At 49.4% G+C, this 13,199-nt stretch overlaps 6 protein-coding genes; 2 read left to right on the top strand and 4 right to left on the bottom strand.

Moving 5' to 3' along the window:
* Positions 1-264: 264 nt before the first annotated feature.
* On the bottom strand, positions 265-2,887 carry FFUJ_01210 (related to environmental pH response protein palF; the record flags this gene model as incomplete). XM_023581272.1 has 2 exons in its annotated part: positions 265-2,202; positions 2,255-2,887. The coding sequence occupies 2 exons, from the start codon at positions 2,885-2,887 to the stop codon at positions 265-267; spliced, it is 2,571 nt and encodes an 856-aa protein (XP_023424336.1).
* A 1,765-nt stretch (positions 2,888-4,652) lies between these two features.
* Positions 4,653-6,523, bottom strand: FFUJ_01211 (related to cell division control protein CDC18+; the record flags this gene model as incomplete). XM_023581261.1 has 2 exons in its annotated part: positions 4,653-6,415; positions 6,475-6,523. 2 exons carry the CDS (start codon positions 6,521-6,523, stop codon positions 4,653-4,655), a joined length of 1,812 nt encoding a protein of 603 aa, XP_023424335.1.
* An 800-nt stretch (positions 6,524-7,323) lies between these two features.
* On the top strand, positions 7,324-7,994 carry FFUJ_01212 (related to benzodiazepine receptor, peripheral-type; the record flags this gene model as incomplete). XM_023581250.1 has 3 exons in its annotated part: positions 7,324-7,435; positions 7,499-7,586; positions 7,637-7,994. The coding sequence occupies 3 exons, from the start codon at positions 7,324-7,326 to the stop codon at positions 7,992-7,994; spliced, it is 558 nt and encodes a 185-aa protein (XP_023424334.1).
* A 342-nt stretch (positions 7,995-8,336) lies between these two features.
* Positions 8,337-9,380, bottom strand: FFUJ_01213 (probable mitochondrial amino acid transporter ARG-13; the record flags this gene model as incomplete). XM_023581239.1 has 2 exons in its annotated part: positions 8,337-9,224; positions 9,273-9,380. The coding sequence occupies 2 exons, from the start codon at positions 9,378-9,380 to the stop codon at positions 8,337-8,339; spliced, it is 996 nt and encodes a 331-aa protein (XP_023424333.1).
* A 1,553-nt stretch (positions 9,381-10,933) lies between these two features.
* Positions 10,934-11,962, top strand: FFUJ_01214 (probable CDC21-thymidylate synthase; the record flags this gene model as incomplete). XM_023581228.1 has 2 exons in its annotated part: positions 10,934-11,061; positions 11,113-11,962. The coding sequence occupies 2 exons, from the start codon at positions 10,934-10,936 to the stop codon at positions 11,960-11,962; spliced, it is 978 nt and encodes a 325-aa protein (XP_023424332.1).
* A 445-nt stretch (positions 11,963-12,407) lies between these two features.
* On the bottom strand, positions 12,408-13,132 carry FFUJ_01215 (related to SHR3-endoplasmatic reticulum membrane protein; the record flags this gene model as incomplete). XM_023581216.1 has 2 exons in its annotated part: positions 12,408-12,988; positions 13,045-13,132. The coding sequence occupies 2 exons, from the start codon at positions 13,130-13,132 to the stop codon at positions 12,408-12,410; spliced, it is 669 nt and encodes a 222-aa protein (XP_023424331.1).
* Between the last annotated feature and the right edge of the window lie 67 nt (positions 13,133-13,199).

The following is a 13,199-nucleotide window of genomic DNA, read 5'->3' as shown; positions in this document are numbered from 1 at the left end:
CTTGTTCGATGTATCATGAACGCTGCCTTGAAGATACTTCCATGCTTTCAATTGGCAATAGCATCGTACAATGAAAGCGGATTCTCAATAGTAATTATTGTTATTTGTTGGTACAGGTAGCAACAACTTTGTCATGATTTGACTTTCATCATATATCCAAACGCTAAGGGTTCCCACTTATGCGCCAGCGAATTATATAGTATACCCATCATATCCCAGACACTCATACGCCTATGCAATACACACGCCTTCAAGTACACCAGCTTATCTTTGGTAGGCTGGCAGCTGCTCTCCATCGACGTGCCTCGAAGTCCCAGAAGGTCCCGCACTAGTTCCGTAACCTGGAAAATCATCATAATCATCCACCACTGGGGCAGTTGGTGCGCTTGCTTCCGCATCAGCTTCCACCTCCCTCGATGGGCCTTCGTCTGCTCTTCGTTGCATATCCTCGGGAACGTCTGGTGGTGCACTGGCTTCATTCAAGAGCCGTTGACGTTCGAGTTCTTGTTTGTCTTCAACAACCCCTGGGAGAAGCACTGTTGGTAAGTCAACATCGTCTTCCAAAGGGGCCGAAGGTCCCGCATCGGGGGCACTTGGAGCGCTGGGAGCATTTGGAACAAAGCCACCACCGAGATCAGGGACTCGGGGCGTATCCTCTGCATCGTATATATCTTCGTCATCGTGACTTGTTGACGGGCCCGCTTCTGGTGGCTGACTTGGTAGAAGTCGTGTTTCCGCTTGCCTAATCCTCCCCTTCTCGGAAAGGTTGTTCTGGTTAAGTATTTCAGGAGGTGGGATGTATGAAGGCGCGGCAGGAGAGGGAACAGGGCCGCTTGAATTTGACCCAACAACGTCTCGAGGCCGGAGCGACGGGTGTTGCACTGGGACCACTTGTGAATATGGCTGTGGAGGATGAGAAGGAATCGTTGGAAGTCGGCTCCCATTGGCCTGTGATGGAAGATAACCTGCAGGGGAGAGTGGCGTGCTGTTCGAGTATGGCTCAAGGGGAGGATCGTCAGCATAATTTGGTTCTTGGCCAATCACCTCTTCTTCATCGCTTTCAAGAATCTGTACGCTTCGCGAAGTGGGCGAAGCTCTCGACTTTTTCTTCCCGCGAGATGAATCAGTTGTGCCAACGACTGTTTCCATCGACACCGCGATAACGCCCTTTTCATGGCGCATCTGAGAAGTGTCTGCAATATTAGCACCTCTTCTTGGCCCATAAGTATGATTGTCTGCACTTCCATGGCCATAAGATCCGAATCTGGCAGGGCCAGTTTGCATTTGATTTGACAGTCTTCCGCCGAGGTCAACAACTACCTCAACCACATACTTGAAGCTGATCATCTCTCCAGGTACACCTTTGATAGTCGGAAAGGAGTCGTCAGGTAGCTTAACGGTCACAGTGACCGACGTTTGCATGGTGTTAGGGTCAATAATTAGGGGTGCTATGTTCTGGTCAAGATCCTTACGGAATATGCTTGTAGAACTTGAAGATGTCAACGAAAGACCACCCAAACCGGTCCGAGATCGCGGAAACACATCCTCCTTATCAATGCGAGCCACATCGTCACGACTTAAACTCTCGTCAAACAGAGCACTCGGTGGGTTGCTGTCGATTTTGCCTTGTCTGAGGAGTGTTACAATCACACCAGTCATGCTCTTCACCCGTTTAGTATGTTGAACCGTGACCCGCACGGAGACAGCATCACCCGGCAAGCAACCGCCCTTCAGCAGCTCGACTGTCGCGGTAATCGTCTTTTTATCAACTGCTTGTTGCTTGGCCGATGTGAGTGTCCCGACCTGGGACAGCGCGGCTTCCGGCCTGCTCAAGCTTGTGCTGTTGCTGACGCCACTTTCGCCGCTGATTTCGCTTCGCATATCGCTTTGTATTGGGCTTCTCGGATTCGCCACCTGCTCACGAAGGTCTTCCGTTGGTGTTTCTAAAGAATCTTGCTCCGAATTGAACTCGTTGATCTCAGAAGGAGCTGCAGTTGATTTGTCCATCACCATGGACTTTCTCCTACGATTTCGTTTCGATATCGGCTCTAAGAAGATAGTGCGCGGCCGAGGGATGGGCAGCAGTCCAACATCCACATTCTCTACTAACATAACTTTTCGCTCGCATGATGATGTTGGGGCAATCGATGTTGGCCGAGTCAGCGTGGCAGTTACCATATATGAAACGGTCCCTCGCTCGAACTGCATAGTAAATTAGTGATAAGGGAATGATTGAGGATAGCAGCAAACCTACGTCAATACTGCTTGGAAGCCCTTTGTCAGGAAACAGTAGGTCGAAACCAAACTCGTATCTGCCAGGTTCCAGCCTCCCCTCGCCGCTTAATACCTGCTCGTCTTGGAAAAGGCTTGCGAGACCATTGCCGTGATATCGTGGGCGCGCCGAGTCCCCATTCTGCGGTAGTACGATACTTCCTTGCGCTTTTGCAACCGAAGTCGGGTCCTTCAGGACACGAACATATCCGTGTAGCGAAACAGTCAAATGAGTAATGCGAACAGGTTTTACGACGACTATGACGACAGCACCACGGACATTGTCGCCAGCACTGTATCGACGGTGTGGTTCCTCAGCACGAATATGAAAGTCAGTGATATTGCGATTCCGATTGCGCAAAGGGAGCGAGAGAGGGAGGCTCAGTCGCGAAAGAAATCTTGGGCGCGTAGAAGAGGTGGTAGATGCGGTGGGGGAGGTAGCCCGCGGGGCGGCAGAGGTCGCCGAGCCAGCAGACTCGGCGGGAGAAGATATCTCGAGGTTCGTGGGCGTGTTTGGAACGTTAGAGTTCGCAGGGCCAGAAGTTCCTGTGGGATTGGAGAGCGAGGGAGAAGATTTTGACCGGCGGCCCATTCCCAGACGTGGTGCCCAAGGCATAAGAAGGACCAGGATCCGAAGTCGAGAGCGACGTCGAGCTCAGAAAACCGACGTCGCAATCCTTGGAGCGAGAGCTCGCAGCCTCTTGCTCTGGATTGATTTTAAAGTCGTATCGGGAAGCCGTTGAATTATATGTATGCGGCGGGTACGAACGTTGAAGCAGAGGCGTTTCAATCTGTGGGCGCGTCGGCGGCGGTTGCGGCTGCGTGTTCTAAGCCTGCAGGAGGGGTACAAGAGGGTGCGAGATCGACATCCAAGAAATCGGCCGAGAATATGAATAACAATAAACCCAATCAGAAATACAAATACTATACACTATAGATGAGCTGAGGCAGAAAATGTGACCTGAGTGAGCGAATGACGAGTATTGGGTCGTGGAGGCGGAGATGGATGGCGGCGGTAGCGGCAGCAAGTCGAAGCGACGGACGATACTCAGTACCTACTGGGCACTAACTAGCACTGCCTTAGCTAGGTACCTACCTAGCTTAGCACCTGCAAGCCAAAATGATAGAAGGTTTACATACAATCGCGGGATGGACGGGAGGGGGTGAAAGAGCCAATTGGAAAGGTACCTTCCTAGCGGCTGTAGAGGTCCCCGTAGTGGTCCCTAGCGCCTCCCGAACGGTGTTGAGCAAGATGGAGATACGGCTGGAGCTTGTTGGGGTAAGAGTATAACCATTTTCAGGCGCGGCGAATATATACGAAGTGGGCATGGCTATGAAATCTTCCATGCAAAGCACATCCCCAATTGAAAATGAAATTTCTGTCAGCTGGGCATGTGACTTGATATCTCATATTAACACAGTCATGTACGGCATCTCGAATCTGCCCTACCCAGATTGTCAGCCTGCAGATGCCAAGGCTCTGTAGAACATCGCACCGCCAAGAAAAGCTTGGTTAAAGTCTCGACGAGCTTGGCTCACACATCCTGCCAAATGCCTGGGTCATGGACGGTTAAAAGTGACAGGTCTGGCGACTAGTGGAAACGGCCAGCTGAGTGCATTTTGTTGTCGAGGCTGCCATAGTCACAGTTGGACTACGGTTGCCCTGTGCTTTTACTATCTTCGAGTATCTGACTGTTTCCCGGTTGTCAGTTTTAATGCCATCGTACAGAACGGAGGGATGCGAGACTACCTTACGCATGTTCCTTGCCAACCACATCCATAGGATTAGTCTAACATGCGGCGCGGATGGATCCGGTGCAGCCGCCATCACTGGCCATGATGCGACAGACACGTTCCTTAGTGGGACCTTGTCGTGGAGTGAGGCCAACGAATCAAAGGTTGCAATGTTTGCTTATTATGTCTTCAAGATATTGCAAGGGTAAATGCATCTGGCTGGGTAGGCAGACAGGGTTCTCGACTGTTATCGACTCTGCTATACTCTATGAGATTTCCGTGAGTGTAGACAGCTGTGAGCTAGCGGAGGTTTATTCGACAAGGAGTCATGACACTCAACCATTGCAATGAGGTGGTTTCTAATATATTCTTTTGTTCTATGTTATCATGCCTTGTTGACTTTCCAGTCCGGTCGTCCACCCCGATCAATCCTATGCTGCGACTCAAACACATCTCAAACTACAATTACGTAGGTACATGGTATCATTATCCATCCAAAGAGTTCTGGAAGCCCGTCCAGACCCACGTTACCTCTGGGCCCAGTATGATACAAGACAATGATGAAGAGAACCCATCGTTAATAACTCAAGCCAAAACGCCATTCAGTGCTATGCCATTATACCTGTCCGTTGAATGCTTTCGGCAGTTTAATCCAATGCTTCTCCACTCAAAATACTTTTTAGGATGCCTGCGCCAGCGCCATCGGCTACAGATTCGATCTCTTTTTCTGCAACACAGCTCGTGATTCTCCGCTCATCTCCACTTGCAGCAAGAGTCTTGCGACCTCGTTTGCTGGGTGTTTGTGGTGCCGCAAGGCTTCCGTTCTTTCCATCGGATGCGTTGACTAACCCCAATGTTTCGAGACTGCCGGCAACCTCGCGGAATTCAGAACTCGATAAAGGGTGCAGAACCGAATCGCGGGTACAGAGCTGACAGTAAGCATCGAATAAAGTCTTGATAGTTGGTGCCAAAAACTTCTTTTTGGAAGGTGTGGCGCCGTTGTTGGCCATCTTAGCGGCAGCTCGAGTTCGTTTCTCATAAGCTATCAAGGCACAGAGTGCTGCCTTCTGCTGGAGGTTAAGTGCCTTGAGTCGTTGGGTCGTTCCGTTGCTGAAAGCTGCTGCTGTAATTTTATTCAGATGTCCGATCGATGCCCGGGGCGCAGTTTCTGCTGTGAGAGCCTTCAAAGAGTTCGCCATAAGCTGAAACATGGTTTTTGAGCCACCGGATGCGCCGTTGATGTTTTCCCCAAGAGGTCGTTTCGAAGGGGTCATCTGTAGCAGTTCTTCCCTCGCTTCTTCCTCGTACTTCTGACGCGTTTCGGTCTCGATCAAGTCAAGTGCACGGCGACAAATCTCGAAGGCTTTGCGAAGGTCCCCAGTCTGACTCGAAACCTTGCGGGAGCAGAGTTCAATAGCAGCAGGGTGAATGAATGGCACGTGACCCTCCTTTCCATCAGCCGGCATCAGGGACCTGAGTCTCATAGTGATGATATTCTTGACCTGGGCTGCGGTATAGGGCAGGAATGGCAATAGATCAGGCTTCAGGTTCTTGGCCTTGAGTCGAGGAAGGAAACGATCGGTCAAGTCCAGGGCGTTGGCAATACCGACAAGAATCAGACATGAGTTCTTTTGTAGCGACCACTCAAACACGCGATATAGACTTTCCAGACCCATCGTTAAAATATGGTCGATCTCATCTAGGGTCACAAGATAGACGGTAGCCGACTGTGTCTTGGGCACGAACATAGCCTGCAAGCTGGAAATCGCATCTGCCTCGGAAGAGTCGAAACCTTGGCCAAGCGCGCCGAGAAGTGTGGTGTAGAGATCTTTAGAAGATTTGACACTCATGCAATTGACATATGCAGACATGACGCCTTTGTGGTTGGCAAACTGTCGACTTATCTCGGTAATCATGGCACTTTTGCCCGTGCCTGGTGGACCGCTCACATATAGGCAACCGTTGGGGGCGGGCGAAGAGCATCGTCCGAGGAATTCCATTAACTGATTTCGTTCTGCATCTCGGCCGATAAGTTGGCCAGGCTCAGCTCCACGGGCAAACAATTGTCGTGCTGAATGGTAAATGGTTTGGATGGTGCTTGGTGAGAGTGGTGTTTGTGGTGTGAGTCGCTTGAAGAGTTTGCCTGCCGACATGACAGCATGCCGAGGCGTCGTAGGAGGCACCGAGAGTGCATCTCGATGTCGGGGCGTCGAGGGTGTAACGGGATTCTGCTTTGTGGATGCTTGTGAGGGAGACTTTCGGTTCCGAGCAGGGAGCTCAGCCAATATGTCGTTTTCTTCATCATCGTCGAAGGGAGAGTATGCAGGATCTTGGTTCTCGTCGTTGTATGAAACGGTCCTTGCAAGACGGCGACTTCGTTTCGTGGGAGTTGCCACAAGGCAGGGCATATCTTGAATTATAATATTAGCAAAGAAGGGCTCTTGTTTCCTTCCGCCGGCGGAGACTCACCAGTTTCATCAATGCCGCGGGCTCTCTTTCCTAGTGTTGCTCGAGCCATGACTAGAATGGTTCCTTCCAACTTGTGTAGATATGCAGAGTTGTAAGCCGAGCACTTTCCAATAATCAGTGGTATAGGGTTGTGAAGGTCTGGAAGTTGCAAGAGGAGTGCTTGCCGAAAGCAGCTGCAGATTGTCCTGCGTCGAATATTAAGAATGGAGCCCCATTTGGGTACTCAGGGCGCTTCGCGCCACGATATGGCATAAGACGTGTTGAAGTCGCGTAGAAACGCGACCTGCGGGCCACGATCAATTAAACATGTGGTCAGTGCACTAAGACGCGGTTAAGTCAGCCACAATGCACCATTCTCACGCGTAAATCAAGACCCAAGCCCCTGAGATTTGGGGCTGATCATTGGCCCAGCTGGTTACCAGTACTTTGATAATTGGATCCATTGGATACCTAGGTAACAATTTGCGGTGGAGAATGTAGCTACCATTCGTTGCTTAGAGACGAGTTGCAAGAAATTTCCCCTTGTCTCGTTTGAGTAGCCAGTTCGTTACCGAGAAGCATTGACAGTTCTACTCTGTATACTCCGTAGATTCATGGCATTTGATTCGATCGTGACAGAGCCATTATATGTTCTGCATCTGAGTTTTGAATCTGTCAGCCCACTCTATACCTAATTAATGATCTGACAACTCCGGGCCTCGGCATTGGATATGTCCCTCCGAAAAATGGATTACGTCATTGCCCTTCAGTTGTTTGACTTTATCATGCAACTGTGATTCTCTAAATTTGATATTTTCTGCTCATCTGTCATCTATTTCCAATAAGATCGTCCACAGTAAAGTGCTCATCATGACTACATATATTCCGGCGCTTACACTGCCCGACGCGGTCTTCCTGAAGCCCGCATTATCAGTCTTGCTGCCCATTGGCCTTGGGACAGCCGTTGGCTTCAGTGCCACTCGTGGGTTGACCTTCAGATCTATATCAATCGAACACTATTGACTGATTCATTGTCTGGTTTTAGAGACTCAGAAGACCTATCTTGCTCTCAAGAAACCTTCGGTTCAACCTCCGCCATGGCTGTTTGGCCCTGTCTGGACCGTCCTCTACGGGTGAGGATCGCCAGGCTAAGTGATTGATGTTCATAACTAACCCTTCTCAGTCTCATGGGCTATGCCGCCTACCGAGTTGCTGACATTGGTCTTTCTCCCTTCTCAAGCCCTGAGACTATCGTGAACACTCGACGTGCAATGACGCTCTACTCAATTCAACTCGGCCTCAACCTTATTTGGACCCCCCTCTTCTTCGGCTTGTATCGACCAATTGAAGCGTCGGTTGACATTGTGACCCTGCTCGGCGTCAACGGCTACCTCACTTACCTCTACAGTTCCATTGATTCCGTTGCTGCGTGGAGTCAAGTTCCCTACCTCGGCTGGCTCAGCTTTGCGACCTATCTATGCACTACTATCGGTCATTTGAACAACTGGGACTTGAAGACCAAGGAAGCAAAGGACGAGTAAGCACAGCTTATGATGAATGTAGTTATGCATAAGTCATGAGTATTGGTCTATAAATATGGACTGTTATATATAGTTGCGTTTGTGTTGTTTCAAGGCCAAACTCGCTCTATCCCCTGAAATCAAAAGCATCGTCCTTGCTATCTTCCTTCGACCCCAAGATGAACAGATACACACCCTCTATTGATGCTCTAATTCACTCATCAACATGATATCAAACCAAAACTTGAACTCCATAGATGCTTTGACCAGTCGCTGCTATCCGCAGATAAAATTTCGTTTCCAAGTAGTAATGAAACTCGATCTATGACACACATCATCTCAACCAGTTTTCTTTTATTGTCATCAAAAAGGAAAGTGTCGCTTCATCCCATCATAAACCATGAATATGAAGGCAGAGCTTGGTGCAGATCGGAGGCATGTAATACCGCAACCACGATACATGCCTCGTATCCCATGTTGTTTCCAAAGCATCGCTCCTTCTTTCCAGAATGTTCGTCGTTGGCGTAGATCACTGACAGTCGAGGTTTGCATGCGTGATTTGATAGTATCTGCAGGAAAGAAGAGGAAGTTGTACGACACACCCGCTGATGCGCCAGCAATCGCTTGCTGCCAGAACGGTAAGGGTGTATCAAGAATTATCTGCTTTTCTGTTGCTGACTTCGCGGTCTTCGTCTTGAGCTGGTAGAACATGCTTGTTACTGTCTCCTTGGCACCAAACCAGGCAGAACCACCACCAGCCTCTCGAATCAGTGTACCGAGCTGACCATGCCAAAAGCCCAGAAGGCCTTCATGGCGGAAAACTTGCTTGATGACAGGTATAGGGCGGAGAGGAGGACCGGCAGATCCATCAGCCGACATGGGAGCTTGAATCCTACACTTGACAAGCTCAATTGGAGTAAGGACAAACGAAGTGAAAGCTCCAGAAAATGCACCTGTCAGCCAGAGATATGGCAGTGAGAGTCCTTGTTCTCGGGAAACTAGGCTGCTCGTGAACAGTAATTCACGACCAAGACTCTCGAATAGAAATAGACTGCTTGTTTCTGCTGCAGCTCCCACCAAAGGAGCTGTAATGCCACGATACAGCCCCAAAACTCCATCACTTTTGATAGACTGCCGGAAGCAATCCAATGGACCAGAATATCTCAATGGAAGATGATCGGGCTGACTTTGTAACCGCACTTTGACCGTATCGAACGGATACTCGATGTATTTGCCCACAGCGCCAGCAAACTGATGAAAGTCAGTATTCGAAGAACTGGCTCAAGTGAAGCCACATACCGATCCGCATAGTACGTCTTCGAATGCCTCCATAAGCGCCGTCTTTTCCTTGAGGGAGAAGTTGGGCGCATGGCTAACAACCTCCACAGCTACAGGACTAGGCTCCATCGAAGCGGTGGCGCTAATCAAACGCGGTCTCGACAGAAGAATTTACGGGCGAAGAGGAACGACGTATAGTATTGAGCACCCTATTGGACGTCGACAGGGAGTGTTGGAAAGCGGTGTCGTGGCTACCACCTAGTAGGTATTGCCAAAAAGCTTTGAAGGAGGGGCACTCCAGTGATAATATACGCGATCGGAGGATGGGTCCAGTAAGGCACCTAGTAGAGGTAGGCAAGGTAAATAGAGACTAAGGCTGCAGTTTCGGGGCGCTTGGTGCCTTTGAATTCGATGTATCGCCGAGCAGTAGCCAGAAGCTACCTAGGTGGTTGACAAGCAGACAAATTTGAGAAGTTTAGGGTGCGGGATGCATCGGATATAGCTGTGCTATACGTCGCTGAAGCGCAGTCGCAGTTAGTGGAACAACCGCCGAAATTCGGTAAACGAGGATTGGAAGAATATGATGTCCTCGCAGCCACAGGGCAAGCCGATCTGTCAATTGCAATGCGACTGTGTGGGAAATGCCTGTGACATATAATCGCTGCCCTGTGCTGCGAATTTGCAAGGTGAATCGTCACGCAGAGATGCTTGCTGTGAGAGTCGTTTTCGGGCACCAGGCCCCAAAGAGAAAATCTTGACATTTCTGCATGTGACATCAGATCGCCCGCTTTTATAAGATCCCAACCAATCATGATATCGATTCCTTTATCAGATCGAACGTGCACACCTTGGAGCTGAATGTTTCAAGGGTTCTGTTACGTTTGTCTCGTATAATTGTGGTTCAGCAGGGGACGAAGGGGACTCCTCAATACTGTCTGATTAGTTAGTGCTCTGGGTCAAACGGATCCATTTGCAAAGTTGACCTCGGTGATCAATTGGAATTACTCTGTAATATGGACGGATGGATTGAACCTTGACCCCTTCGGGAAGTTTTCTGACTAGCGTCCTGCAAGCTGATCACTGATTGATAAGATTACCCACTCCGACACCGGTCCATCAACCAAGGACCAGGAGATATAACCTACCTGGGTAGTCAAGGGTAAAATTCTGCAAAGGTGGAAAGCTTCCTCAACAAGAACCTCACGGTCTGCCAAACAACCATCTCAGGCACTATTTTCATATCAACCGGCGTCGAAAACAGCACCAAGTCGCTCGGTCAAGAAACGACCAGTATTCTCCAACTTCCCTGCTACAATTTGGGCTATTCCTTGCTCTTGATCATTGCATTGGAAGTTCAGATTAATCCTAAGCTAATTTGTGTGCTCAGTATATTTTCTAGTATATTGCTTTGCCACGTATGACCCTGTACCTGAGAAAGCATCTCTCATGAGCTGGACAACGCACGTACTAACTCACCTTCGCATACTGATATTCGGTTCGGTTTAAATATTCTCCACCAACTCCAGGGAGATGGTGGGGCAGTGGGGAGGTCGCGTTTACGCGACATGACGCGACAGCAAGTTTAATTGATTTCATCTGGTCTCGGGAATCTGATTGCCTAGGATTTCAATACACCTGGACACAATCATTCCCAAGCAGCAACCACAATACTCACTCTCAGTATGACCATGACACAGAATACCGAGGATTCAAAGCCTTCGAACGGCTCAAAGTCGATCAACCACGAAGAGAATCAATATCTTGATCTTGTCCGAGAAATCCTTGAAAGCGGCGAGCGTCGACCGGACCGGTAAGAGAACGCAATATCTATTGCTAGGCAGCACTCTAACCATCCATATAGCACTGGCACTGGTACATACTCTATCTTCGCTCCTCGGCCCCTAAAATTCTCGCTGAATAAGAACGGAATCCCCATTCTTCCTCTCCTTACTACAAAGCGTGTCTTCACCCGAGCAGTCATTGCCGAGCTCTTGTGGTTCATCGAAGGCAACACTTCTTCTAACAGCCTCAGTGAAGCTGGCATCAAAATATGGGACGGCAATGGATCTCGCGAATTTCTTGACAACCTCGGCCTCAATCATCGTGAGATCGGCGATCTCGGTCCCGTGTATGGCTTCCAATGGCGACACTTTGGTGCCGAGTATATCGATGCAAAGACGGATTACACAGGTCAGGGTGTAGACCAGCTTGCTGAGATCATTCACAAACTACGAACTAATCCTTACGACCGCCGCCTGGTTCTTTCTGCTTGGAACCCTGCCGATATGAAGAAGATGGTTCTCCCACCTTGCCACATGTTCGCGCAGTTCTACGTCTCCTATCCTCGCAGCAAGGATGATGACTCAGGAACTAAGCCTCAGGGCCATCTTCATTGTCAGCTATATCAAAGGTCTTGCGATATGGGCTTGGGAGTTCCCTTCAACATTGCCAGCTACGCGCTGTTGACCCACATGCTTGCCCATGTTTGTGAACTAGTTCCTGGAAGTCTTACTCATGTCATGGGTGATGCTCATGTGTACCTTGATCACGTTGATGCCCTCAACACTCAATTAGAGCGTGAGCCACGAAACTTCCCCGAGTTGGAAATTTCTCGCGAAAAGGGCGGAAGTATCGACGGATGGAAAGCAGAAGATTTCACCATTAAGGGCTACGACCCTCACAAGACGATTGCGATGAAAATGTCTGTATGATTCGTGTAATAATGTGGTGTGCAATAGGTAATCCATCGAAGGCTCGAAATAGACGGCGTTGTCAGAGTTAGAAAATGAGGGGTCGTGTTGGCTCCCGCGTGTGCTTTTATGCTTAATGAGATTGAATATTGCTTGGTACCGAAACCCGACTGCCATCCACATTACTTCCCGGATCTGTATATTCGCGTATGCCTCTTGAAATAATTGGTACGAGAGCTCATGATGGTAGAGTTCATCCCTTCGTATCATTCCACAAGATGGTGATGTTGTGTTAGATCGGAATGCAGAACAGAGTAACAACTCGGTAGCACACGGGATGTCGATTAATGATTTACAAGTTACAATGACCAGTGCATTTGTGTGCAATCAACCCACTTATCCAGATTACCACCCGAATTCAGAAGTCGTGAACCCTGACATTGTGATGCTACACTGGAAAAGCATTTTACTGCTTCTTCTTGGTGGAGGCCTTGCTAGGGGAACCCTCCTTCTTCTCCGAGGCCTCCTTGGCATCGACAGCGGCGGCGTCATCAGCCTCCTTCTTCTCAGCATACCACTCGCCGACTTGCAGAACGAGGATTCCAACAAGGACAAGGGCAAGAATGGTATTGCTGGCCGAAAGAACCTTCAAGCTGTCCTCACGACCAAGAATAAGCTCGCCGCTCTCGCCCTCATGAGTCTTGCCATCGAAGCCGTCGTTGGTCCAGATCTCGGCACTAACACTTCGGAGAGCCTTGACAATGTTGGCGACGTAGACACCGAAACCAATCAGGTAGAGAATGAGGGACGCGCCGTCAAACAGGAAGTTGGCCTCGCTGGGGCGGAAGAGCTTAATGAAGAAACCGATGAAGCCGATAGAGATGACAATGTGGAGGATACGGCTAATGAGCGCCGGAGACTGGTGTACAAACTTCAAATGTGTTTCGAGGTGATCAAAGAAGTTATCGGGCACAGGAGCCTTGGTCCATAGAAGAGGGAAGTCGTAAGGGAATGAGGCAAAAAGGATGCCCAGGAAGAAGCACACAGCTATAGATATAGGATCAGCACGAGTGCGATAAATTGGTCACGTACGGTCAACTTACGAGCGATGATCATAAAGGTGGCAAATGAACCGGATCCATGGTAATTCTTCGACCTGGTGTTCTTTGAATAGTCGATGAAGGAGGTCATGATGATTGACTTGGAGGGGATTTGTAGGAGGCGCAAAAGGTTTGTCGCAAAATGCGGAGGTGCTTAG

The sequence above is a fragment of the Fusarium fujikuroi genome, chromosome FFUJ_chr01 (assembly GCF_900079805.1).
Source record: "Fusarium fujikuroi IMI 58289 draft genome, chromosome FFUJ_chr01".
Taxonomy (NCBI): Eukaryota; Fungi; Ascomycota; class Sordariomycetes; order Hypocreales; family Nectriaceae; genus Fusarium; species Fusarium fujikuroi.
Note: the sequence above shows the minus strand (reverse complement) of the source record. Positions and strands in the feature narration are given on the sequence as shown.